The following is a 25,960-nucleotide window of genomic DNA, read 5'->3' as shown; positions in this document are numbered from 1 at the left end:
TACAGTCTGTAAAGAGGAGAAACACTGAGAAATTGTATTACTTTGATTAAAAAAAAAAAAAAAAAAAAAAAATGCTCATACTCATTGTAAATACGGGGCCAGAGCCAGTGTCCTTCCAGAGCTCCCTGGATGTTTCCGGACTGGGAAAGCTCTCAGCCGTTTCCGCCGCCATTGCGGATTTTGGACAGAAGATCAGCCGTAGCCGCTGCTATCCATCGATGCAGTGCAGAAAACACACACGGAAGGGGGGATATATTTTACATCGTTACTGATTCCAGTTTTCGGAAACACGATTAACAACAGTGCATTTACCTTTTTATCGTGTTTTTCGTTTTCACTGACTGGCTCCGACCTACACGTAGTGAGGAGGTCGTAGCTAGCGCGGTGCTACTGCCTAGCTAGCTAGCTGCACGGCTAGATTTTCAGGACTCCGGAGAAGCTCAAGGAAACCGCCATGGCTCAAATCCTACCTATACGCTTCCAGGAGCACCTGCAGGTATGTAGGCAAAACCTAACAGCTATATGAACCCAAAGCATCCTCAATACTTGTTGATTTCCCCGCATTACAGTCGTTTGACAGGGTGCTAGCTAAGCTAAACGTCAATAGCCGCAGCAAATGAATGACCTCCCCCTCCCCCGTTTAGCCAGCAGCTAACCGCTAGCTTCTCAGGTTAGCAGCGTTCATTCATTTCACTGATGCAGTTAGCCGGTGTTAGCTGTAGCTGTCAGACACTCGGGAGGAGAAACTGGTTAACATTAAACATCTTCCCTGACCTTCAGTGACCAGTTTTTCCGTTATGGGACACATGCATAGCCAAATTCAGGGTTAGCAAATAGCAGCGACATTTGCTAGCTAACCGAGACAGTTTGTGTGTCGTGAGGGATGTTGGAGGCATGTCGCCTGATCGTAGCTTTGAAAGATTAAGCAGCCATAATGTTATCATCACACTACCGACCTTTTGATAATGATAGAGATGATGATGGTGGTGTATCAAGTGAGGTACTAAAGCTAGTAGCTGCAGTCTGCCTGGAGCCCGTGCCATTTCACGTAAAACAGTAAGATTAAGTCACGACAGGCCTTTTTTAACCGCTGAAGGGTTGTGTGAAATGTAATCACTTTGCTCAGCGATCCGAGGTGAACCAGGTGGCCCACCCATCCTGTCAAAAATGGCATAATTTTCCTCTCTCTCATACATATACATTATATTTAAAAAAAACACATACACACACACCTGGGATCGGATTAGAGTCAGTTCAGTCGAGTTCAAGCTCAGCTGTTACATCCTCTGACTGTATTAGATGTGCTTAGTCTTCTCCCTTAATACTTAAATTCAGGATGGAAGTCCACAGGAACCAGTTTCTAAACAACGACCTTGTACCTTGGATGGCTTTTTGGAATGGCCCAATACGCATTCAGTTGCAAAATTATTAAGTACACTTAGCTAATACACGGCTAATATCACATTCTTGGTAAAAATAAAAAGTGTGTGGAAAGGTGTTGATTCAGCTTTATGCTCTTTTTTGAGGTTGCAGTTTGTAGTTCTGTTGAATTGTTTTGCATCATACAGAGAGGCTTTTCTGTCGTTTAGCCGTCCCTCATTGATACAAAAGGGATGGACAAAATAATAGAAGCACTAATTGTCAGCATAATGCTACGCAGCTTAACAGCATCGCAAACTGCAGCCTCCAAAACGATCATACAGTTGAATCAAGACCTTTCTGAAATGGTTTCAACAGAAATGAATCATTGCAACTTTCATTAACGTAGTATTTATTGCAGGACTATTATAATAGACATCATTCATTTTAGCTAGAGATATGTCATAAACACAAGTTTCTGTTACATTGTCCACAACAAGGATGGTTGCCCTTGAAGGATGGGGCTGCACAACTATAATCCAGTGCAATGGGTTATCGTTATAACAGCAGAACTCCCATATCAGTTCAAGTCCACTTTGTAGTGTTGGAAGAACTCATGGTCACCTGACTAATAATAAAAATAAATTTGATTTTGAGAAGGACACATTACAAATGGGTAGCTAGACTACAGAAAGTCTTGCTGACTTGCCAGGGGTTGATACCAAAATAGTTACTTGTTCCTTAAGCTTCTGTCAGGCCAGGAATTTGAACACTTTGCTGTAGTATATTTTTTAAAAATTAATAATAATATAGAAAGTAACCACCACAGTTTAAAAAAAGATGGTAAGATTATGGCTTGTGGTACACTTCAAAGTATAATCTTATCATCTTATTTATTTATTTATTTATTTATGTACATATGTATGTATGTGTGACTTGGTAAAATGATGATGAAATTTACTTTTTACAAAAGCGACTATAGTGGCAATAAATCTTGTGCTTAATTGTGTCATCCTTGACATTTTTTTGTGGTAAACAATGTAGGCCACGAGCTGCTACTAAAACAGGTCATTCATTCATATCTCAGCTCCAGAACCTGGGAATCAACCCAGCCAACATCGGATTCAGTACTCTGACCATGGAATCCGACAAGTTCATCTGTATAAGGGAGAAAGTGGGTGAGCAGGCCCAGGTTGTCATCATAGATATGGCCGACCCCAACAATCCCATCCGCAGGCCCATCTCTGCAGACAGCGCCATCATGAACCCTGCCAGCAAAGTTATTGCCCTCAAAGGTAAGCTCTAGCTAAAATGCATATCTAGCACAGTTAGCACTCTACTGTATGTGCCACCTAGAGAGGAGTGTGCTATGTTTTCTAAAACACATAGACTAAAATGTAAAGAGTTAAGGTTTTGGCTGTTCACATACCTTGCTATGGTGCTTTTCAAATACCCTTGACAATTTGTGTAAATTTTGTTTGTTTTGTCAGTCGGTTATGTAGCTGTCACAGTCTCTTTTTCATTTTGATGTTCATATGTAGACCACCCCATTTCTGTTTGTCACAAAAAAACAAGTAACTAAAATGTAGTGTAACAAATTAAAACATACAATACCTTGATATTATTACCAGTGCTAGTAAAATGTCATGCTGTCATGAATGCTTTGTCTATTTTGCTTGTTTTTGCTCTTTTTTCATTTCTTACTGCTTTCTTATGTTTGCAGACGGTGAGTTGAATTTTACATATCATGAGTTGTCAAAGTGTAATTCTGTATGCACTGTCTTGAAATATTTGCACAGTACTGAATTTTTTTTAAACTAATTTTAATGAATGCTTGAATTTACCGTAACACAAGCAGGGGATAGCAAAATTAAAAGGACAGCTGAAAAGACTGTATCTTTTTTCTTTTGTGTGTGGGTGTTTGTCCCATTTTCTACACTGTACATAAATGTTATATTACAGCTGACCATTTTCTAAAACATACTGTATTTCAAAGTATTTAAGTACTATTATGTTTTCCATTTGCACTTTAGTACGGTAGCCCATAAAGCCCATAAAAGCTTAACAGTAGTTTCAGATAGGTAATTAATTACAATGAACATCCTGCCCACATGGGATTGTTTAACATTATAATTGTGACTGTATGTCAGTGTAGTTGAATGAATACATTGACTGGGTGTTGAAAATATTGTTTTAAAATATTGAGTTGGCTCAAATAACAAACCTGTAGTCAAACATAGGTAGTGTGAGAAAGACATCAAGATGTAAATCGGATTCCTTCTTCATAAAAAAAAAAAAAAAACACTTCATGCATCCGTTTTAAACTGGCATTCTCAACCTGAAGGCACCGGCATAACAGAATATGCATTTCTGCCAGGAAATTGTGTTTGAAGAAAAATAATCCCTAGAAAAAAATCTGGTGAATGTTTAGAAATGTCACAAAGTGTTATGCATCTTGGAAAATGGTTGGTAGTAATGTATGGTATGTACGTATGTGGTAAAAGGGCTAAAACACGCAGAAAAAATGATATGGTCATTTAAACAATGGGAAAATCCGGCAAGCAGTGACATTCAGGCCAGTCTTAAATAAAAAGTAGGTTATTACTTATTGGCTGTCTTATGGACTTGATCCTATGACATTCTCCTAAGTTTGTGCAGAACATGCTTGACTGGTACATTGATTCGTTTTTTTTTGTTCGTTTGTTTGTTTCTGTACTACTTTTAAGTGTGTCCTAATCTAACCTTGGGATGGCAGTTGGCAGAAATGCCAGAGTTGTGATATAATTCAGGATAGATATGCCAAATAATCTATTAAGTTACTATATGTAGCAGTTAAAATGTTCCCACTTTGGTGTCCCAGTGGTACTGTCAAAGATGACACTGTGGCTGTGGTGTAGAAGTAGAAGGCAGAAGTGCACATCTTAATAGTTTGCCTTGCCTTTCAACCAGCCTCCAGTAAGAGACTTCTTACTCTACACTATCATGTATGCATGACGATCATCATGGATTAACCTGTGACACCAGTCGTATAGATCAATTGAATGTGTTACCCAATGCGCAGAGACAATTTTGGCTGGCCACCCCCAGGACACTGCAGTGATCAAAGCCAAATGTGGTGCTGTCAGTTACTTTCCCTCTTTTGGTCTGTGTTTGGATTATACTGATAGTTTCATTCTTATATGGCAAATACTGACATTGGTTAAAGGTTTTCACTAACTAGTAATACATTATATATTTGAGCCGGGACTACTAACCCCTCACATTATGACAGCGGTCAGTCTTAAGTTGCTTATAAAACGTATGTTTCGATTTATGCATTGAGTAATGGCAGTTTTAAGAGTAGTCTAAACAGAGAAGCCATAAACCTGCAAAACTGCAGTATTGCTTTCACACCTGTTTACTGTATTTGTTTGTTCAAGACTAATTACTGATTTTCACTTCACTTCTTCTCACTGTTTATTTTATGTAGACAGTGTATTTTTCAGTGTACTACACACACAGTATTACCAAAGCATCTGTTCAGATTTGTCACTATACCTCACAGTTTTGATTGAGAGCCATTGTCATTCATATGTTGTGTTAATTATAAATCACAGTTAATTATAGGGTTTAGTTTGGGTGAGGCTTGTTTGGGCCTGATTGGGCCCAAAGAATTGGAGAAAAAAAAAAAAACAGAATGGGTGTGAGTGCATCCGTCCAGCATCTTTCCCATCATCACATCTGTTTGTGTGCTTTGTGGTCTTCTTTTGCTAATCTGCATTCAGACCCAACCTAAATTCCCACATCCCTCATTTTAGGATTAAATTTCAATGTGAATCCCTTAAGAGCTATAACAACTTGCCTGGAGTTTCATTTCTCTAGTAGGTGGTGTGGGTGGAGGGCTGGACATAGGCCATAAAGTCTCATTTTGACTCACACTGAGCACCATGTTTTTCTGCTGACATTGAATCCTAATTGATCTAGTTTTGGTTGAAAAGATTTTAGAAGAATTTAACCATTGCACCAAAACAACATGTAAAGTCACATTTGAGAAGTCGAGAAAGCATAGTCATAATATCGTTAAGTGTACAGACCTAAAATAGCACTGCATAAAAAAAAAACCAAGGGGGACTGCACTGATGTGGGCTTGTCTTTATAGATACCATTGAGACAAGGAAATTGCATCCAAGAAGACCAGTTTGAGTGATAGAGCTGCACAGCATTTTATATCCAAGCAGACAGGGGTTTATACCTTCAGAAAATCATCACTGTTACTATCATTTTTAGCATCCAGTGCGATGATTGCAAGGTCAACAATAGCGATACCCTGTTCACATTAAAAATGTATCTACCTGGACTCTGCACCTGCACATATTTAACCAACACAGCAACTCACCTTATGTTGTTGTGTCCATGTTCAACTTATTTTTGCGTCCCTCCCTCATTGTGTAAACATGGTGATCTCATGCACATAAATGAAGGGGCTGCATTTTTTTTTTTTTGATGCAGTGCTAATGTCAGTCTGAACACAGCTTAGTCTGTTTGAGTTTCTCAAATTAAAAATCTGTTTTACAGATGAGTGATGACATTTTAAGTTCACATTATCACAAGAGGTTTGCATATTCGGTCTCAACTGAATGTGTTTCACATTAACAGTTAATTGCATCAGACCTAACTGAATGCAGATCTACCACTTAAGTGGTTGCCCTTTTGTTGGTCTTGCCTCTTGTTTTGACACTGGTACTGGCTTTTTGTATGATCCTTCGGTGTCATTCAAACCAAACCCTGACTACCAGCATTTCTCCAGCAATTTGAATTTGGTGTGTGCTAATGATATGTTTACTCCCAAAGTCTGCCGTGGGTTGTGTGTGGTAGCTTTAGTCACAAGACTGATTTTGTTATATATATATTTTTTTACTGTTATTATTAGACTGTTTTGGGGGTTCACAGCTTTTGCCTGCATCACTGTACGTTAACCTTGGCTTTAAATGTTTTCAGCGGCAAAGACCCTGCAGATCTTCAACATTGAGATGAAGAGCAAGATGAAGGCTCACACGATGACAGATGACGTGACCTTCTGGAAATGGATCTCCCTCAACACTGTTGCCCTAGTCACAGACAATGCAGTCTACCATTGGAGCATGGAGGGTGACTCTCAGCCAATCAAAGTCTTTGACCGTCACTCCAGCCTGGCAGGCTGCCAGATCATCAACTACCGTACTGACGCCAAACAGAAGTGGCTGCTGCTCATTGGCATTTCAGCACAGGTAAATAAACGGCGTGGTTAAAGAGTTGCTTCAACCTGATTCAATGCTGGTGATTTTCAGAAAATATAGTTCACACTTTTACTAAATACTGTTATTTGTCTCAGTTTTAGGATGCTGTAATTGTACTTTAGAACAGCAGTAGAAATACACTACCTGATCTTACTTGCTCAGAAATCTACAGTAGAACATTTTTATAAAGATTTCTATACGGTTTTGCCTGTCATGAAGTGTAATACGAAAAAGCTTCAGCATGTGGGATATAAAGCTGTATTTATAGTACATACTGTAGGTTAACTTAATGTAATGAAATAGCAGATTTCATCTTAGACTTAAATGTTGTCAGTGACATTGTAAGTGGAGGTGTTTAAGAATCCATAAATCAAAGCAAAAAAAATGAAAAATAGCTCAATGCAACTATAAATCACAGCTTTGGCTTTTGGCCTAACGTGAGCTTTCTCTCCTCTTCAGCAAAATCGTGTTGTCGGAGCCATGCAGCTGTACTCAGTGGACAGGAAGGTGTCTCAGCCCATCGAGGGGCACGCCGCCGGCTTTGCACAGTTCAAGATGGAGGGCAACACTGAAGAGTCAACTCTGTTTTGCTTTGCTGTGCGAGGACAGGCAGGAGGAAAAGTAAGATTTACCAGCACTGTAAGGTCTCAGTCTGACCATTGCAAAATAAAGAGTTGAGCAGAGACTCATTGGAAAAGTGGAAATCAATAATGCTTAGAAAAGGGTTTAAGAGGATGCAGAGTCCAAAATCAAATTGACTGCATTTAAAAAACTTTCCAGAGACCTTTGTTACCTGACTTTGTCTCCTTTTGTCTTTTTGCTTGCAGCTGCATATCATTGAAGTGGGAACTCCACCAACTGGGAACCAGCCATTCCCAAAGAAGGCTGTGGATGTTTTCTTTCCTCCAGAAGCTCAGAATGACTTCCCTGTTGCCATGCAGGTACAAAATCTACTTACAAGGAGACACATAGAGCTTGTGCTTGTTGACTGTTTGTTTTGTTCTCTAAACAATAGTGTTACAACTCAGATTCCCTCTAGTGAGAAACACCACTCTCCATGGGTTTATATGTTATCACAGCCTTTAATATAAATTGTTAATGAAGACAAGAATTGCCTTGAGTTTGAGCAGATTTTGCTCTTAAAGATGTAACTGAAGTGCTGTTAAAACCTAGAGCTGGTACTCACTCACTGCTTGACAGTATTTTTGACATGCTGAAATTGTACCATTTGAACCAACAGATGCAGCTCAGTGTGATCTCACTAATGGAAAAAATAAGGGAGGGACAGGGCAAGCAGTTATGCTTGCCAGTTATAGTAGTAGCTTCAGTGTTTTGCTTAAGGGCAGTTTGGAGGATGATCTGTCTTTTTGTTTATCCGTTCTAACCATTCTCTTCCTGTACATCTAGATCAGCTCAAAGCAAGACGTAGTCTTTCTCATCACCAAATATGGCTACATCCACCTGTACGACCTGGAGACTGGTACTTGTATCTACATGAACAGAATCAGTGGGGAGACCATTTTTGTCACTGCCCCCCATGAGCCTACTGCTGGCATCATTGGCGTCAACAGGAAAGGACAGGTATTCTAAAGTACACTCTGTGGCCCTCCATATATCTGATAGAGTGAAATTTGTTTTGAGATTTGAATCAGTGTTATGTAACTTCCTCATTAACTGCTCATAAATATCAGTGGAATAATTAGGCTCATCCTAAATTTTACCGCTTGGACTTTCAGCAAATTAACAGCTTAGGCTTACACAGGATGATTAACCATCATACTTGATTTCATTGATATTAACACAGATATAAACGCTTAGTGATTATTTCTAAACCTGTACCAGTACGAGACACAGTATTTGTATATTCAGACTAGATTCTTCCCTGTGCTTGTCTGTTATTGCTGACATTTGTTAGTGTTTCACTTTCCCTGTGGTATGTCAGCCCTTTTGTGTATCAGCGTGGGTCCTTGGGTGTTGTTGTGTGACCTTGTCTGAGGAAATCTCTGTGAAAATATCAGGCCGTAGCAGCATCTTCGGTGTCAGGCAGCATGTGACAGTCACAGCAGGAGGGCTAAGCTTTGCCAGACAGACTACACAGTCTAATCCTGTTATTGCTCTTGGCGCTCACCTGCAGGTTTACCATATACAGCTCAGTGTATTGCACGCAAACACATACACACATAATGCAACACTACATGCAACAGCGTAGGGTAATCCTTCTTTGTAATTTAAGAATGTGACAAGTACACGTCTTAGGTTGTAATTCAGTTAAATCTATTTTTGCGTACAAAGGTGTGAACAGGGAACTTGATCTTGGTTCACATCCAAGTGTTCCAGCACTTCACTGTTAGGTAAATGTGCTCTGTTTATACAGGCAGTTCACCTGTGCAGAGTAGCATGTGTGGCTCAATTACTGTACGTGTTTTGTGTTAAGGATGATTTTTTTGATATTTATATCACAAAATATGTTTATTTGCTGTAGTGGAAATTGTGTTTTTTCAATGGACTGAAGAGTAAAATACATAAAAATGTATGGATGCTGCATTGTTTACCTACAGGAATAAATCCCATCCATTAGGAATCCCCTGTTGTGTAGATAATAAAACACACAATTGTGCTTCTGCAGGTGTTGTCAGTGTGTGTGGAGGAGGAGAACATCATTCCCTACATTACTAATGTCCTCCAAAACCCAGACCTGGCTCTCCGCATGGCTGTCCGCAACAACCTCGCTGGTGCCGAGGAGCTGTTTGCCCGCAAGTTCAACACCCTCTTTGCCGCAGGGAATTACTCAGAAGCTGCCAAGGTGGCGGCCAATGCACCCAAGGTACTGCCAGTGTGAGCTGGGTCAAACAACGTGACACTACCCACAGTTCAACTAGGACAAGCTCAGACTGTTTAGACTAAGCAGATTTCTGTAGATTAGTATGATAATGAACACCCAGAGGTGCATATGTAGAACAAGTTTACATTTGCACACCAAAATGGTTTAAAACCAGTGAGACAGTCTATATATAATCAACTGAAGATGCCAAATTTTCAGTGGTGAAATTTATTTTTAAATAAATCTCATTTAGACGTTTCTTGAAGGAAGATATTATTAATCTTATGTTTACTACAGCCACTAATGTTCACCTCATGTAACTGTACACCACCATTCTTATATTTAATGCTCAAAGGTGACTTTTCTCAACCCGAATCTTCCCACTGTCACTCACTTTGTTGATCCATCTTACCTTTTCAGGGTATCCTGCGAACCCCAGACACTATCCGTCGGTTCCAGAGCGTTCCAGCTCAGCCAGGCCAGACGTCTCCCTTGCTCCAGTACTTTGGCATCTTGCTGGACCAAGGCCAGCTTAATAAGTTTGAGTCTCTGGAGCTGTGCAGGCCTGTCCTCCAGCAGGGCCGCAAGCAGCTACTAGAGAAATGGCTGAAAGAGGACAAGGTGTGTGTTCAGTTGTTGGTTTTTACACAAACTTCATGTTCTCTTCAGAGGAAATCGTTTTGTTAATCGTGTTGTTAAAATATTCCATTCAGAAAAACATCATTTCAAATGATCAAATGATCATTTCAAGTTACTTCTGTAGTCAATTCATTGATTCCTCCACTTCTGCAAATACCACTGTACTGCTGGTTTCAGCTGTGTGTTCTTTTTGAGCATAGACTCATCTGTGGTTTTGGAAGAACTTGCTAGTAAATTTTAGGAGCATTTTTGTGAAAATAGTTGGACTGGAATCAAAATTTGAAATGCCAGTGTGGTGCTTTAATCCAAAATGACTAATTTTGGAGTCAGTCAGTTCCTGTTCTTTCAAACACAACATCATTCCTGAGGCTTGAGGATTACTCTTAAATGCCAGTTTGGTAATTTTGATTTCTTGGAGCTTTAAGAGCATCCATGCTGTTTCTCTGATTTATTCAACTTGGTTACTGAATGGTTTTGTCCTGGACTCTCTTCTAAAACCTAGACTGGTTTTCAGTGATACTCTGTGTGTTTGTTTGTTTGTTTGTTTGTGTGTGTTTACAGCTGGAGTGCTCTGAGGAGCTTGGAGACTTGGTGAAGTCTGTGGATCCCACTCTCGCCCTCAGTGTCTACCTCAGAGCCAACGTCCCCAATAAGGTCATTCAGTGCTTTGCAGAGACTGGCCAGTTCCAGAAGATTGTCCTCTATGCAAAGAAGGTTTGTGACAACGCCTGACTTTCTGTTGTTCCAACTTAATGTAATATAAGATTAATATGATACTATTGCTATAGGGCACACTTAAGATGTAGGGCTATTAGGTGTAAAGATCTGTTGTCCCTGTAGGTGGGCTACACTCCAGACTGGATCTTCCTGCTAAGGAATGTAATGCGGATCAGCCCAGAACAAGGCCTTCAGTTCTCCCAGATGCTGGTCCAGGATGAAGAGCCACTTGCTGATATTACACAGGTAAAAAAAATAACATAACTTTTCCATGTATTCATACAGTGAGCACCAACATGTCAGAATTGGTTATGTTGTGTTTAGTGTATAGTGGTTTTCACCAAGATCTTTGCCCGGCTTACAGTAGAAGCTTTTTCCATATTTTCCTCATGTGTTGCACTTGGACTGCTTGTGGCTGTACAGGTTTTTGAGAGGAGTTTGACATCGAGATTTTTTCTCTTATGTCTCCAGATTGTTGATGTGTTCATGGAGTACAACCTGATCCAGCAGTGTACATCCTTCCTACTAGATGCCCTGAAGAACAACAGACCCATGGAAGGACCACTGCAGACACGCCTGCTGGAAATGAATTTGGTCCATGCACCACAGGTACATAAACATTTGAATACATCAAATCTAAATATGCAAATTATTTAATTTTTAATCCATCCATAGAATGAATTCATCATTGTCCTTCTCAAATCATACTTTTTGGAACTAGCCCTCAAGGTTTCTTTCTTTAAAAAGCATGTCATTGTTTTCCTTTCACCAAATATCTAATTTCCTGTTGCCCCTGTTTCAAAGTTTCCTGTTAGCAAAGCTAACTGTCTTTGTCTCTGTGTCACGTCTTTCAGGTTGCAGATGCAATCCTGGGCAATCAGATGTTCACCCACTATGATCGTGCTCATGTGGCACAACTGTGTGAGAAGGCTGGTCTCCTGCAGAGGGCACTGGAGCATTACACTGACCTGTATGACATTAAGCGTGCTGTGGTGCACACACACCTTCTCAACCCAGAGGTACAGTACAGGAGCACAAGAAAACACTCACACTAACAATAATTAATAAAATGTCAGTGTAATTTTGCTTCCTGCACATGCTCATTTGAAAAACATGAATTCAAGTATTTGGATTTATTGGTTTGTGGTTACTACATTTGCTTTTGTATTGCTGAATCTTTTCTGTTTGTCTCTGCAGTGGTTGGTGAATTTCTTTGGCTCCTTGTCAGTGGAGGACTCTCTGGAGTGTCTGAGGGCCATGTTGTCTGCAAACATTCGCCAGAACCTGCAGATCTGTGTCCAGGTGGCCTCCAAGTACCACGAGCAGCTCACTACTCAGTCCCTCACTGAACTTTTTGAGTCGTTCAAGAGCTTTGAGGGTAAGCTGGGAATATACAGAGTGGCAAACAATCTCACCTTTCCTGTTTGTTTTGAGATGACAGCTTGACTTTTTTTGTCCTGCAGGTTTGTTCTACTTCTTGGGTTCCATTGTGAACTTCAGCCAGGATCCAGATGTCCACTTCAAATATATCCAGGCTGCCTGCAAGACGGGCCAGATCAAAGAGGTGGAGAGAATCTGCAGAGAGAGTAACTGCTATGACCCTGAACGTGTGAAGAACTTCCTCAAGGTCAGAAATCGACCAGTGCAGATAAAACATTTCACTATAAAATAATCTAACTTTCTCACAAGACTGTTATTCAACAAATCTGGCACTTATGAGCCAATACTAATTTTCAGTATTTCTGTTTTACAGGAAGCCAAGCTGACTGACCAGCTGCCTTTGATCATTGTGTGCGACCGCTTTGATTTTGTCCATGACCTGGTCCTGTACCTGTACCGCAACAGCCTGCAGAAATACATTGAGATCTATGTGCAGAAGGTACATTACTACTTCCCTTGCCTGAGAGAAAACTGTTTTGCATTAAATAGCATTTACTAACATTTTACTCATCTTGGATGCATAGTGTTTTGTTTTTTTTGTTTTTTTTTTGGTCAATGGAATCACAAGCCCTGACTGACTAGAAAGTCTATCCTGTAATTTGTTTCTTCTCCCCCCCATCCCTCCATCCATCTTAACTTTAATACTGTCTCACTGAGGCAAGTAATTGACATTGGGCTGCTTCTTATCTTATTGGAAACGTTGGAATAGTAACTTTAGGATAATATATTCCAGGTGAACCCAAGCCGTCTGCCTGTCGTCATTGGAGGGTTACTGGATGTAGACTGTGCCGAGGATGTGATTAAGAACCTGATCATGGTGGTGAGAGGACAGTTCTCCACAGATGAACTGGTTGCCGAAGTTGAGAAACGAAATCGGTAAGAAGAAAGGAGCTAATTGAACTGCATAGTAACAAAGAATCGCTCATTTCGCTCTTTGGAGCTTAGCTATACAACTTAAGAAATATTTTTATGCTTAGAGTCATGAGAAATCCTTACCATGTGTCTTTCTCCAGACTGAAGCTGCTGCTGCCTTGGTTGGAGGCTCGTATTCATGAAGGCTGCGAGGAGCCTGCTACCCACAATGCTCTGGCCAAGATCTACATCGACAGCAACAACAACCCCGAGCGCTTCCTGAGGGAGAATCCCTACTACGACAGCCGTGTGGTGGGGAAGTACTGCGAGAAGAGAGACCCCCATCTGGCCTGTGTGGCCTATGAAAGAGGACAGTGCGACCAGGAACTGATTCATGTGAGTCTAAACTGAAGTCACATTTTCATTGAAAGCAGAAATATGAACTGTGTTTATTCCTATTCAGTTGTTCCAGTGTGCATGCATTATGAGATGAAAAGTCCTAGGATAGTTTATATCTGAACTTTTTTGTTGCCTCTTATCTGAACTCTTTCTGTGTATCATCCTTTAGGTGTGCAATGAGAACTCGCTGTTCAAGAGTCTGTCCCGCTACCTTGTACGTCGCAAGAACCCTGAGCTGTGGGCGAGCGTGCTGCTGGAGACCAACCATTACAGACGACCACTCATTGATCAGGTTTGACACTATACTGTTTTTTTTTTTTAAAGAAAATTAAAATTATTCTACCTGAGCTTGTTTACCTAACTTGCTAAATCCAAAAACTGACAGCATTACTGACTTGGCTTTTATGTTAGTCCTGTAACACAAGCAGTTATACTGGGTACTTACTTAAGAAGATGGAAGTTTGCAGTATCCGTCTTCTCATCTGCCTGTTATGTTATAGTCATGTTAAGTTGTAAAGTAGGTTAAAACAATGTACTAATTTACTTGAAATTCAAGATGTTGTGCATCAAGCATGTTGTTCCTCTCTGCTACAGGTTGTCCAGACAGCCTTGTCAGAGACCCAGGATCCAGAAGAGGTATCTGTCACAGTCAAGGCCTTCATGACCGCTGACCTTCCCAATGAGCTCATTGAGCTTCTGGAGAAAATTGTCCTGGATAACTCTGTCTTCAGCGAGCACAGGTGAGAGAGGCTTGATGTTACCTGTATATCCCACATGTTTTAGCTGGATTTCTCAGTTCTCTGAGCCCAAAAGATGCACCCGCGGTCTCTAAAACATTAAAGACATTGCTACTTACTTCTGCTTTCTGTAGAAGCTTCTTTAATTGGGATCATTTTCAGAAACTCAACTGAAAATATATTTTGTTTTTCTTGGCTATGTAGAAATTTTGACGCTCACAGAGAACCTCCTGTTTTGGTTATTTCAGAAACCTCCAGAATCTACTCATCCTGACAGCCATTAAAGCTGATAGGACACGTGTCATGGAGTACATCAACCGTCTGGACAACTACGATGCCCCAGACATTGCTAACATTGCCATCAGCAACGAGCTGTTTGAGGAGGCTTTTGCTATTTTTAGAAAATTTGATGTCAACACCTCTGCTGTGCAGGTCAGTGGATTACTGCTCGATTGTAAGGCAAACACATAAACGCAAAAGCTTCTATACTGGTTGTGTACAGTTTTAAGCTGGACATGCTGTCCACAAATTATATACTTGATCTAGACCCTGATTATAAAGACCACTAGATTGGTGTTATTTAGAATGATCTGAATGTTTATGGACAGGATTTCTAGGCGCAGCCAGGGGCCGGAGGGAGTCCGGTTTGGGGACCACAGGATTTCATCCCTGCTTTTTGCGGATGTTGTCCTGTTGGCTCCGTCAAGCCAAGACCTTCAGCATGTACTGGGGCGGTTTGCAGCCGAGTGTAAAGCAGCTGGGATGAGAATCAGCACCTCCAAGTCCGAGGCCATGGTTCTCAACCGGAAAAGGGTGGCTTGCCCTCTCCGGGTTGGAGGAGAGTTCCTTCCTCAAGTGGAGGAGTTTAAGTATCTTGGGGTCTTGTTCACGAGTGGGGGAAAGACGGAGCGTGAGATTGACAGGCTGATCGGTGCAGCTTCCGCAGTAATGCGGTCGATGTACCGGTCCGTTGTGGTGAAGAAACCGGTCGATCTACGTTCCTACTCTCACCTATGGACATGAGCTTTCGGTCATGACCGAAAGGACAAGATCTCGGATACAAGCAGCCGAAATGAGTTTCCTCCGCAGGGTGGCTGGGCGCTCCCTTAGAGATAGGGTGAGGAGCTTGGTCATCCGGGAGGAGCTTGGAGTACAGCCGCTGCTCCTCCACATCGAGAGGGGCCAGTTGAGGTGGCTCGGGCATCTATTCAGGATGCCCCCTGGACGCCTCCCTAGGGAGGTGTTCCGGGCATGTCTCACTGGGAGGAGGCCCCAGGGAAGACCTAGGACACGCTGGAGGGACTATGTCTCTCGGCTGGCCTGGGAACACCTCTGGGTTCCCCCGGAAGAGCTGGAAGAAGTGTCCGGGGAGAGGGAAGTCTGGGCGTCCCTGCTTAGACTGCTGCCCCCACAAACCGGCCCCCGGATAAGCGGATGATGATGATGAATGTTGTCTCATTTTGTCCAGGTTCTGATCGAGCACATCGGTAACCTGGACAGAGCTTATGAGTTTGCTGAGCGCTGCAATGAGCCACCAGTGTGGAGTCAGCTGGCAAAGGCCCAGCTTCAAAAGGGCCTTGTCAAAGAAGCCATTGACTCTTACATCAAAGCTGATGACCCTTCTGCTTACATGGAAGTGGGACAAGCTGCAGCACAAAGTGGTGAGATGAACTTTATCAATCATATTAGCTCATTTTGTGTTTAGATCTGAAGAATTTTGATAAATACTAAATTCAGTGTTCTTTGCTGTTTATTGTTCTATTTAATGAGGATACTTTTAATGGCATTGTGGTATACACACACACACAGACACACACCCACAGTAGATTGATGTGGTCACAAAACTGATTGGGGGCGGATTGTTGTGGCAGGAAATTGGGAGGACCTGGTGAAGTTTCTGCAGATGGCCCGTAAGAAGGCCCGTGAGTCGTACGTTGAAACTGAGTTGATCTTTGCCCTGGCCAAGACCAACCGCCTGGCTGAGCTGGAAGAGTTCATCAACGGACCCAATAATGCTCACATTCAGCAAGTAGGTCCTGGGAGGCATACAGACAGACAGCACACATTCATACACACAGTTGTTTTCACCTGTCTACAGTTTGCCTGCTTTGCTGATCCTGGTTTCTTTTTCCTTCCTGCAGGTGGGAGATCGTTGCTATGACGACAAGATGTACGAGGCAGCCAAACTGCTTTACAACAACGTGTCCAACTTTGGCCGTCTGGCCTCCACTCTGGTCCACCTGGGAGAGTACCAGGCAGCTGTAGACGGAGCCCGCAAGGCCAACAGCACCCGCACCTGGAAGGAGGTGAGAACTGGCAGTATTGTTTCACTTGAACTCCTTTTACTAAAGAAAAAAAAGTGCTTTGAAGAATGAAGAATGAGATGGAGTACTTCAGAGCCTCTGTTGAGCCCAAACACTCTTTTCTGTTTCTCTTCTTCTCTATGTACCACTAAGCCTTTCTGCGGTGACCGTAAAGAAACGATACTTTGGGCAGTGTGTTGTCCACTTAGCTATATGAAACACATTTGATCTGTCTCTGTGCTCCTCTAGGTGTGTTTTGCGTGCGTAGATGGGAAGGAGTTTCGTCTTGCCCAAATGTGTGGCCTGCATATTGTTGTCCATGCCGATGAACTGGAGGAACTCATTAACTACTACCAGGTACGTGGGGTAACTGAGGCTAACTAACATGTCATACAGGACAGTGGGGTTTTGAGTTTTCGCTAAAAATGCAGTTTTACTTTGAAAAGACAACAGTGAGTGATATTTGGTTAAAATTGCATTCAAAATAATTACTAGGTAAAATAAGACCTGTGTAGTTCTAAAGTCTGCGGTAAGATAAGATAAGATAAGATAGACTTTATTCATCCCACAACGGGGAAATTTAATTGTTACAGCAGCATATAGAAAAAGGTAGAAACGGCAGTAAAAGAAAATATAAAAATAACAATATACAATCCAAAACACAATGGAGAAAAAACAAAGGCAAAAGTACTCAGATTATAAATATTATATACTATATACAAAAGGTGCTTGAGTCTTTGTAGTGAAAGTGACTGGTGATACATGTATGTAAACATAAAACAGAATTATGGCAGTGCAGAGCAGTAGTAATATGTAACGTGGTTTCATTATGTGTTGGCATTGTATCTCTTGTAATATGTATTTAGTTTGATGGACTGTGGGTAGTTTTATTAAATCTGTCTGGATCCTCCAGGACCGTGGTTACTTTGAGGAGCTGATCACCATGCTGGAGGCTGCTCTTGGGCTTGAGCGCGCACACATGGGTATGTTCACCGAACTGGCCATCCTCTACTCCAAATTCAAGCCCCAGAAGATGAGGGAGCACCTGGAGCTCTTCTGGTCCCGTGTCAACATTCCAAAGGTAGGTCGAGAAGCAAAACCGGAACAGCTCCCCAATACTCTTTTGCATGAGTACCTTTGTAGAAGCAGAGCTTGGTTAAGTTGTTGCAGGTTGAACTGGAGGCTGTCTGTCTGACAAGTTCCTGATCAGTTTACGAAGTTAAAAATGAGTTCATGAACTAATCTGTGTGTGTGTGTGTGTGTCTGTGTGTGTGTGTGTGTGTGTGTGTGTGTGTGTGTGTGTGTGTGTGTGTGTGTCTGTGTGTCTGTGTGTGTGTGTGTGTGTCAGGTTCTCAGGGCAGCAGAGCAGGCCCACCTCTGGGCAGAGCTGGTGTTCCTCTATGACAAGTACGAGGAATACGACAACGCCATCATCACCATGATGAACCACCCAGCTGATGCCTGGAAAGAGGGCCAGTTCAAAGACATTGTCACCAAGGTAAAAAAACAAAAACAAAAAGCTGTTGATGGATTAGTCGGGCTACTTATCATTCTGATAAGAAGTTGTGCTATTATCAACAGTGCTGAAGTTCAAGTGATGATGCTGTTTTTCATTTTAGGTGGCCAACGTGGAGCTGTACTACAAAGCTATCCAGTTTTATCTGGAGTTCAAACCATTGTTACTGAACGACCTGCTCATCGTCCTCTCTCCAAGACTGGACCACACACGCGCTGTCAACTTCTTCAGCAAGGTACTGGGCTATTGTTGTTTCTCACAGTGACAGAGAAAAAAATGTACTTAATACAATAGATTATTTGAAAATGAACATTAATGATTTTTTTCTGATTCTTTGTTTAGGTGAAACAGCTGCCTCTGGTGAAACCTTACCTAAGGTCTGTCCAGAATCACAACAACAAGTCAGTGAATGAGGCCCTCAATAACCTCTTCATCATTGAGGAAGACTATGCGGTATGATATGCTAACAAAATAAGTCACAATTCTTCAGTTTATCTGAATTTTCAACAGCAGGATAAATGTTTTTACTGAGTTGCATTTTCAGTTGTATTTTATAATCCTCTCTCTTTTTTTATCCAGGCACTGCGTACTTCCATCGATGCCTATGACAACTTTGACAACATCTCGCTGGCCCAGGGCCTGGAGAAGCATGAGCTAATTGAGTTTAGGAGGATTGCAGCCTACCTTTTCAAAGGCAACAACCGTTGGAAACAGAGTGTCGAGCTCTGCAAGAAGGACAAGCTCTACAAGGTACACAGCCACTAAAAACAATAATAGCTTTCAGTATAACCTCCAATTCTTCCAAGTTATAAAAATCACAGCGTCACATTTCACCCCAGAAATCCACTGAATGCTCTCAAATGTAAAATGGGAGACATGGTCACTTCCCCTGCCTCAGTTTATTTAACTTTAATTGCTCTCTCTTCTCTTCAGGACGCCATGCAGTACGCATCAGAGTCCAAAGACACAGAGCTGGCAGAGGAGCTCCTGGCTTGGTTCCTGAAGGAGGACAAGAAGGAGTGTTTTGCCGCCTGCCTGTTCACCTGCTACGACCTTCTCCGGCCTGACGTGGTTCTGGAGACCGCCTGGCGACACAATATCATGGACTTCTCCATGCCATACTTCATCCAGGTCATGAGGGAGTATCTCTCTAAGGTGGGTTGGTCAGAGGTAAACAGTGTGTGTGGCCTATTGGGAGACAGTAGATGGCTTTGTGAGAAGGTTTCATAAGAGAGGAAAACGTAACATGTTGTAGATACTGTTCCCGCTTCCAAGGTAACTGCAGTGAAAGAAGGCAATTAGAAAGTAGATGGGCAAGATAACTTACATGTTGATTGACATTTTGTGTTTTTTCTTGTTAAGACTCGTGAAATAGTATTTGCAAACCTGCTCCTATCTGTGGAGAACTTTTTAAATAATTTTTCCCTGATCAGTATCTGGCATTTCTACCCATCTGACACCTAAATGAAGTATCATCAGAAACTAAAAGGTGTTTGTAAATACTAATTCAACTATAGGCAGCATCACATATCCCCCCCCTCCCCCAAGAGAGTATTATAGATAAAGCCCTCCCCCCCAGTACTGTCTGTTCTTTCCTCCATTCATTCTCATTTTCCTGTGCTTCTGTCAGTCGTGTCATGACTGGTGTTTTCCTTTTCGTTTGGGTTTCTATCCATTCGAGCTACTTTTCCATACAAATGTGTTCCAGAGAAGATTCATAACTGCTGTGTTGCTTGTCATGCCATTTGTATCTCTGTTACATGGCAAAAAAAAATATGACCCACCTATTGTTTTCATAACAGACAACAGAGCTGAGTGAAGCATTTGTAAAAATTTGTTTTTGCATTTATTTGCCAAACTTAGAGGGCTGAGTTGGTGTATTTTACTACATCAAAATATCTCAGTGTGTCATATAAGTTGCTTTTAAGCTGCACAAAAGTTAATTCTCTTGTGGCAGACTACTTCTTGGTGCTTGTTGTGGCAAACCTCGCCAGATGGTAACTTGAAATAAGGAATCATTTGTATATTGTATTATATGCAATTAATAATTTGTCTTTGCAGTCTTTGCATTACATATATAAACATTTTACATTATTTAGTAGATCTTGTTTGAATGTTTAAATCTACTGTAGGGCCTGTTCCTCTATATTTGTATTTTATTTTTTACACTGTCAGCAACAAGGCGAAATTCACTGTACCAGACTAATCTCAAGTCTGCATTTGTATCAAAAGTGGCATTTTTACCCGCATCTCTCTCTCTCTCTCTCTCTCTCTCTCTCTCTCTCTCTCTCTCTCTCTCTCTCTCTCTCTCTCTCTCTCAGGATTCTTATGTTTTCTTTAAGTGATAAGTCCTCTGTTTGCTCTTTTCTCTCTGTCAGTTTCTATTTTGGGAGACTTCCATTTGTTTTTTTTTCCTTCTTAAGTTGCCTCTCTGAATTTCCTTTCCAGGTTGATGCGATAAAGGAAAAGGTGAAAGTCGAATCCATTTTCTAATCATTCTTTTTGACCCCCTCTTCCCCTGTCCTATAGCCTGTAGTTTGGAGGAGTAAAATTAGCAGAAACTGCATGACCCCCTCTCCCCCCATGTCACTTTGCTGCTTCTGATTGTAAACTCCACATCTTCACTAGACCACCTACCAACCCACGAGATTTCAGAGCGGCGCTCTTCACACCCATCCCTCAGGGCACTGCTAGATTTGCTGGTGTCAGTAACAGCTTTTGGTTTGATTCAACACGAGAAATAAAAAGCTAGTTGTTGGATTAAATCATGCAAATCAATTTTTGCTGTGTATTTTAGATGATAGCTCTGTTCTTTCCTGGCATTACGTGTAATTCAACTTTAATAATTGCTGAAAGAATTCATCTGAGAAATCGTCTTTAACAGAGATCACAAATGTAAACATTTGCATTTTTGTATTTGTATTAGTTTGTTGCTGTCAAGTTCCCAGATTTCAGCTCAGTTATGTAAATGCAGTATTCATTAACTGTGAGCCTAACTAAAGATGACCAGCACTGGCTTAAGATCTCTGTTATGCGTTGTATAAGTACTGTTTTAAATTTGCAGGATTACAGTTTAGCCATAGATGTTGCTAACAGCAGTTAAAAATGAACGATGAGCTTAAAGATGATCCTCAGAGCTGGGGGGAGCTGGAGGTTCGGGGGATAATTCTCACTACCAGCGACCTCTTTCAGCTATTTATATCAGACGTGCCCCCATCACAGCATTTACCCTCAAACACGGCGAGCCATCCACTTCAACCAGCATGCCCATCAGCTCTCCTTAGGTATGGGTGAATAGCGCCTCTCTGGATAACTACTTCACCTGCTGTGGTCAGGTCCTTTTCTCACAGACTCGTAGAAGAATTCTAATGTTAAACTGTCTGTACCACCGCTCAGCTGCAGTCTGCTGCTGGCCATCATCCTGACAGGGTTAAGGATCATTCAGTTTAATTCATTGTACGAGTTACGGGGAAGTTAACCTGTAACTTGCACAGTGAATCATTTTAGGGAGCGCATGTTCTCACCCTGCCGACACTGTAAAGGGAGTTTCAGGGCTTATGGCATTATTAATTCTTAATTATGTCTTTATATGAAGAGGGGATGAGGCATATTTATATCTGTATTCGGACAGTGGTGCAAGAGCATAGACTGCAGCTAAGTGTAAAACCTATTTCCAGTAATAGAAGTGCCAGTGAGGCTCCATGTCTGTCTGTACTACTGAATTTATCTCAATGCTAGAAGAACACAGACAATAAAAACCATACACATTAGGTGTAAGTATTTTAAGAGGGGGGTATTTTTCAATAGCACATGTCTCTGAGTATTTGTTGATACTCAAAAGTGTGGTCTCTTTATGCGACAAAACTTGAGTGTATAAGAGGAAATAAGTTGTAGTTTGCGTGTGTTCTTCAGGGAAAAAATTCATAACATGTAGAGCGACAAGCATGCATTTCCCCTCCCTTGGTAGCATCAGCATCAGCAGCACTCAGGCCAGGCTAGGAGACATCGTTGTTGGCTGTGCCTGCTTCTGGAAACCTTGAACTGGCTGTACAAAACCATCCCCTCCACCCTCTTTCACATTCCCTCCACTATGGCCCTCTGCTTCTTTCTTTCTTTCTGTCTTTCTTTCTTTCTTTCTTTCTCATGCACTCTTCAAGAAGAAAATAACTAAACTGCCGCTTCAGCATGTCTCTCAACCCTTCTCTTCTCAAACAAAACAACAGCCTGTCTTTTCTTGAAACAGCCTGCTTAACCAGACTGACTGATTGTAGCAGGAAACTAGACAGTATGTAGAGAACTGAACCCAAAACCACCGTAAGAGGAGAGCTACCCTGTTGCATCATTTAGCATTGCCCTAAACGGATTTCATCAGTATTTAAGCTGTCATAGCTGAGGGTAATATCTGAAGCTTTTTGCTGGCTGCTTAATTCTTTGAATTGTATTTAGCTCTATCTTTTGTTCTTTCCCCGTCATTATCTGTCTCTGAGTTGCTTAGCAAATACTAAAGCACCAAAGAAAAAACAGGTAGATTTAGCTTTAGTTGGTTCTACAAGCTGCTGCACGCTCTGTATAGGTGTTCGCAGGCAGGCAGTGACTTAATTGAGCCATGTGTGAAGGCCGAGGCCATGCCTCTTAAACTTTTTTTAAAAGTTTCAAACACTCTGAACTTAATCTACAGATTGTTGGCAACTTGTTTTCAAAACACGGGTGCAACTGGAAACAAGAACTGAAATGTTTGTTTGAATTGCCAACTGTTGTCATTCAGATAATTGATTACATAATTTTATTAACCAGAAATTAATCTCTTGTGACAGTAAATCTTCAGCTTTTGGACTGTTGATTACCTTAATCTGCAGGAGATGGTCATGGGCATTTCTCACTACTTCCTGACATTCTATAGATCATGTGATTAATCTATTAATTGATCAAATAAAATGGCAGATTAATCGACAATGGAAATAAATGTTGTGCATTTCTTTGATCACTACACATGACAGTGAAGTAGGCTTGCATAAATATGGATAGCACACACACATCTACAGAGAAGGTAGCATACACACAGGCATGTGAAGCGTGTGAATAACTGTATGTTGTTGCTCTGTCGTGTTAGCACCAAGACACCTTTAGAGGTCACTCCTTCAGAATGAAGTCTTCACCTCTGTTAACTCCACAGCTTAAAATTGTTGCTGACAGAAAAGCCAAATCCTGATTGCAAATGAAGGCTAATCATCTCTGTCCACAAAAAGTTTGATATTCTACTAAGAGATGGACAAACTACCTAACAGGGGTGAAAAACATTAATGTTGGTCTTAGTAAGTCTATTTGTACTGGTGAGGGGTTGGTTCTCTACATACTCTACATTTCCAACATGTTAGAGTACCATAGATGATTTTGGGTGGCTGGATGGTGGGACCATTATTACCCAGTAGCTGTTTTGTTTTTGTCTCCCCTCCTACTCCCTAATACTTTCCACAAATAAGTGGATGTGTATCTGACACACTGTTGTAGCCAAGCTTGATAGAGTAGCCAGTAGCTCTCGCTAGTTGTAGTTACTCCTTTTACCATATAGAGGGGCCTCCAACACATTAGCAAGGCCTGCCTCCCGCAGCCTGATTTTATTTAAATCTGGACTGTATTCGTCTTCGCCTGTCAGGAATGGTCCCATCCGTCAGCCAGTGAGATAACCCAGAGGTCAGTTTTTACAAACGTGGCGTCTCAGCTCTTCAAGAGCCCCATCGCCCGCGGCGTAACTGAGGTCTGACACCGTCACTGTTGTTGTGTTTTCCACAGGTGGACAAACTCGAAGCCTCCGAGTCTCTGAGGAAACAGGAGGAACAGGCTACAGAGTCTCAACCAATTGTTTACGGTAAAAAAAAAAAAAAAAAAAAGGTGTTGCTGTGGTGGATAATATGGTGCAGAGTTCGCCAGGACATTTGAAGAGTAATATTTTTAACCATGACCACAGCCACTCTCGTCTTAACAAGTCATTTTGATGTTTCTGATACAGGCACACCCCAGCTCATGCTCACAGCAGGGCCCAACGTGGCTGTGCCTCCCCAGCAGGCCTATGGTTACGGCTACACAGCAGCACCAGGCTACGCCCAGCCGCCACAGCCCAGCTTCGGTTACGGCATGTGAACACCCAGCACCACTACTACAACTTGACCCGACACCTTCCTTCCATCTGTCCTTCTCTTTTTGTGTTCCTCACCAGCTTCCCATGGTCTTCTACTCACAACAGGGGCCACAAGCAAGCAACAGCCCACTCTCATTTTGAGTACTATTTTTTTATTATGTTGTCCTGTTACAAGAGAAAACATTTAACTACACTGAAGGACTTTTATTTGTATTGTTTGAAAAGAAATTGGACCACGTTTCTTTGTTTTTCACATTCCATATTTATGACTACTTGTTTAGATTTTTTTTTTCTTGTGTTTATGTTGTAATGTATTTTTTTCTATTGGTTTATGGTTTGTGCAGAAGTGGACTTGCTAAAGCTCAGCAAATGAACCTTTGAAGTAGGGTGGAGGAGCATTGGATTTTGCACTCGTGAAGAAATTAATGTAGAGAAGCTCTTTTGATGTACTGAACATGTTAACAGCTTACATTGTCTTGTTTGTCTGTATAATGCATTTCATCATTGTATATTCTGAGGAGAAAAAAAAGGTTACATATAATATTTGAACATATATTGCCATTTCAATGGCTATAGCTAGCAACACTAAGTAATGATAGTATATTCTGCACAGGCGTGTAGCTTTATGGAGTTTTAAATACATACAGACGTATGTCACTGTGCGAATGAGGGTGTGTGTGTGTGCGTGCGTGTGTGTGTAAGAGTGTGACCTGATGGTCCTAATAAGAATTTTAACCCCCTCTCAGCCTGTAATGGGCTATCCAATCCACCCTCCTAGATGTTAGCTCTCCTTCATTGGCTCCATGTATTTAGGTGACCTCTTGTGCCGTGTACAGTGCTTGTGTGAGACTGTATCTGTGTATGTGCAAGGACGGGACCACGGCTACCAAACCCTAGGGCCCTTAACCGTACCGTGTGTGTGTATTTACTCTGAACCCTCCTCGTGCTGAGGTCCGTGTATGCCAGGTGTTGTGATGTTTCCCTTGGTCACCATTTTTTTTTTTTTTTTTTTTTGGTGTGTACAGATGTGAACATGACAATTTGAAAACTTCTAGATGGAGACCTCACCCATCTGTCCTCCACCCACTCCCCTGTCCTGTTTCCTCCTGTGTTAATGCTTAGCAGCAAGAACAAACAAGGAGACAGAGGAAGACAGGTCGGTGGAACCTTTGATGTTCTAATGACAGTTCAGTTCGATCCATGAACACTCCTGTAGGTTGTGTGTTTAGATGGTTATGATGAAGAAATTAGTTCTCAGTACATCCAGTTCTTTGTTAAGAATGGTCTGAAATAAGAGCCTGTATTTACCTTGATGTACTTAACTTCCTTACATGCTTTAAGCTGTGTCTGTAAAGTGTCATCTTAACCCTAACATAAGTTGAATTTCTTTCTGTTGTCATGCATATTAATAATAATGGGGATCTGTCATTGATAAGTGGAAGAATATGACTTAACTGAAAGGGAAATACTAGCCTAAATAAAAACTAAAAATTGGACCCAGTCTCCTGTGGAGTCAGTTTGTGTGAGGTGAATTGGAATTGTTTCAAAAAGTCACAGTATTTTGTTTTGCACACAAAGAGGATAGAAAAAATAAAGAAAAAATCAGGTTATCCATCATTCATTGTTTTCTGTTTGACTTAAGGACAAGTGGGCTGACATTTTTTGCCTGGGTCATTTTTCTAATATCCTCTTTTTCCTTCTGAGAAATCAGGTTATAAAAGGTTTTGGCTGGTTAAAAAAAAAATATATATATATATATATATATATATATATATATATATATATA

The 25,960-nt window shown here is 41.3% G+C and overlaps 1 protein-coding gene across 4 annotated transcripts; it reads left to right on the top strand.

The window, feature by feature from the left end:
* The first annotated feature begins 104 nt into the window (after positions 1-104).
* On the top strand, positions 105-25,881 carry LOC121187791 (clathrin heavy chain 1-like). Of its 4 annotated transcripts, XM_041047212.1 has the most exons (34): positions 105-496; positions 2,447-2,654; positions 3,083-3,085; positions 6,337-6,605; positions 7,074-7,235; positions 7,442-7,555; positions 8,022-8,195; positions 9,241-9,438; positions 9,856-10,056; positions 10,636-10,788; positions 10,915-11,037; positions 11,263-11,400; positions 11,646-11,810; positions 11,989-12,169; positions 12,255-12,418; positions 12,545-12,670; positions 12,965-13,107; positions 13,245-13,479; positions 13,652-13,774; positions 14,077-14,222; positions 14,468-14,651; positions 15,688-15,880; positions 16,091-16,248; positions 16,361-16,525; positions 16,772-16,879; positions 17,436-17,603; positions 17,871-18,020; positions 18,142-18,273; positions 18,381-18,491; positions 18,618-18,788; positions 18,972-19,193; positions 20,487-20,507; positions 23,829-23,904; positions 24,046-25,881. In XM_041047212.1, the coding sequence occupies exons 1-34, from the start codon at positions 455-457 to the stop codon at positions 24,174-24,176; spliced, it is 5,058 nt and encodes a 1,685-aa protein (XP_040903146.1). In that variant the 5' UTR covers positions 105-454; the 3' UTR covers positions 24,177-25,881. The 4 variants fall into 4 exon arrangements, with proteins under 4 accessions (XP_040903146.1, XP_040903147.1, XP_040903148.1 ...); XM_041047213.1 differs by lacking the exon at positions 3,083-3,085 and having other exon boundaries at positions 24,046-25,880; XM_041047214.1 differs by lacking the exon at positions 20,487-20,507 and having other exon boundaries at positions 106-496; positions 24,046-25,879.
* The last annotated feature ends 79 nt before the right edge of the window (positions 25,882-25,960 follow it).

The sequence above is a fragment of the Toxotes jaculatrix genome, chromosome 9 (assembly GCF_017976425.1).
Source record: "Toxotes jaculatrix isolate fToxJac2 chromosome 9, fToxJac2.pri, whole genome shotgun sequence".
Lineage (NCBI taxonomy): Eukaryota > Metazoa > Chordata > Actinopteri > Toxotidae > Toxotes > Toxotes jaculatrix.
The sequence above is the reverse complement of the archived record's forward strand: the minus strand, read 5'-3'. Positions and strand labels throughout refer to the sequence as shown.

Excerpts from the sequence above, each read along its gene's own strand:
- LOC121187791 (XM_041047212.1), top strand. The coding sequence starts at position 455 with ATGGCTCAAATCCTACCTATACGCTTCCAGGAGCACCTGCAG. Across the intron at positions 497-2,446 it reads GCTTCCAGGAGCACCTGCAG|CTCCAGAACCTGGGAATCAA; the intron begins GTATGTAGGCAA and ends TTCATATCTCAG. Across the intron at positions 10,789-10,914 it reads TTGTCCTCTATGCAAAGAAG|GTGGGCTACACTCCAGACTG; the intron begins GTTTGTGACAAC and ends TTGTCCCTGTAG.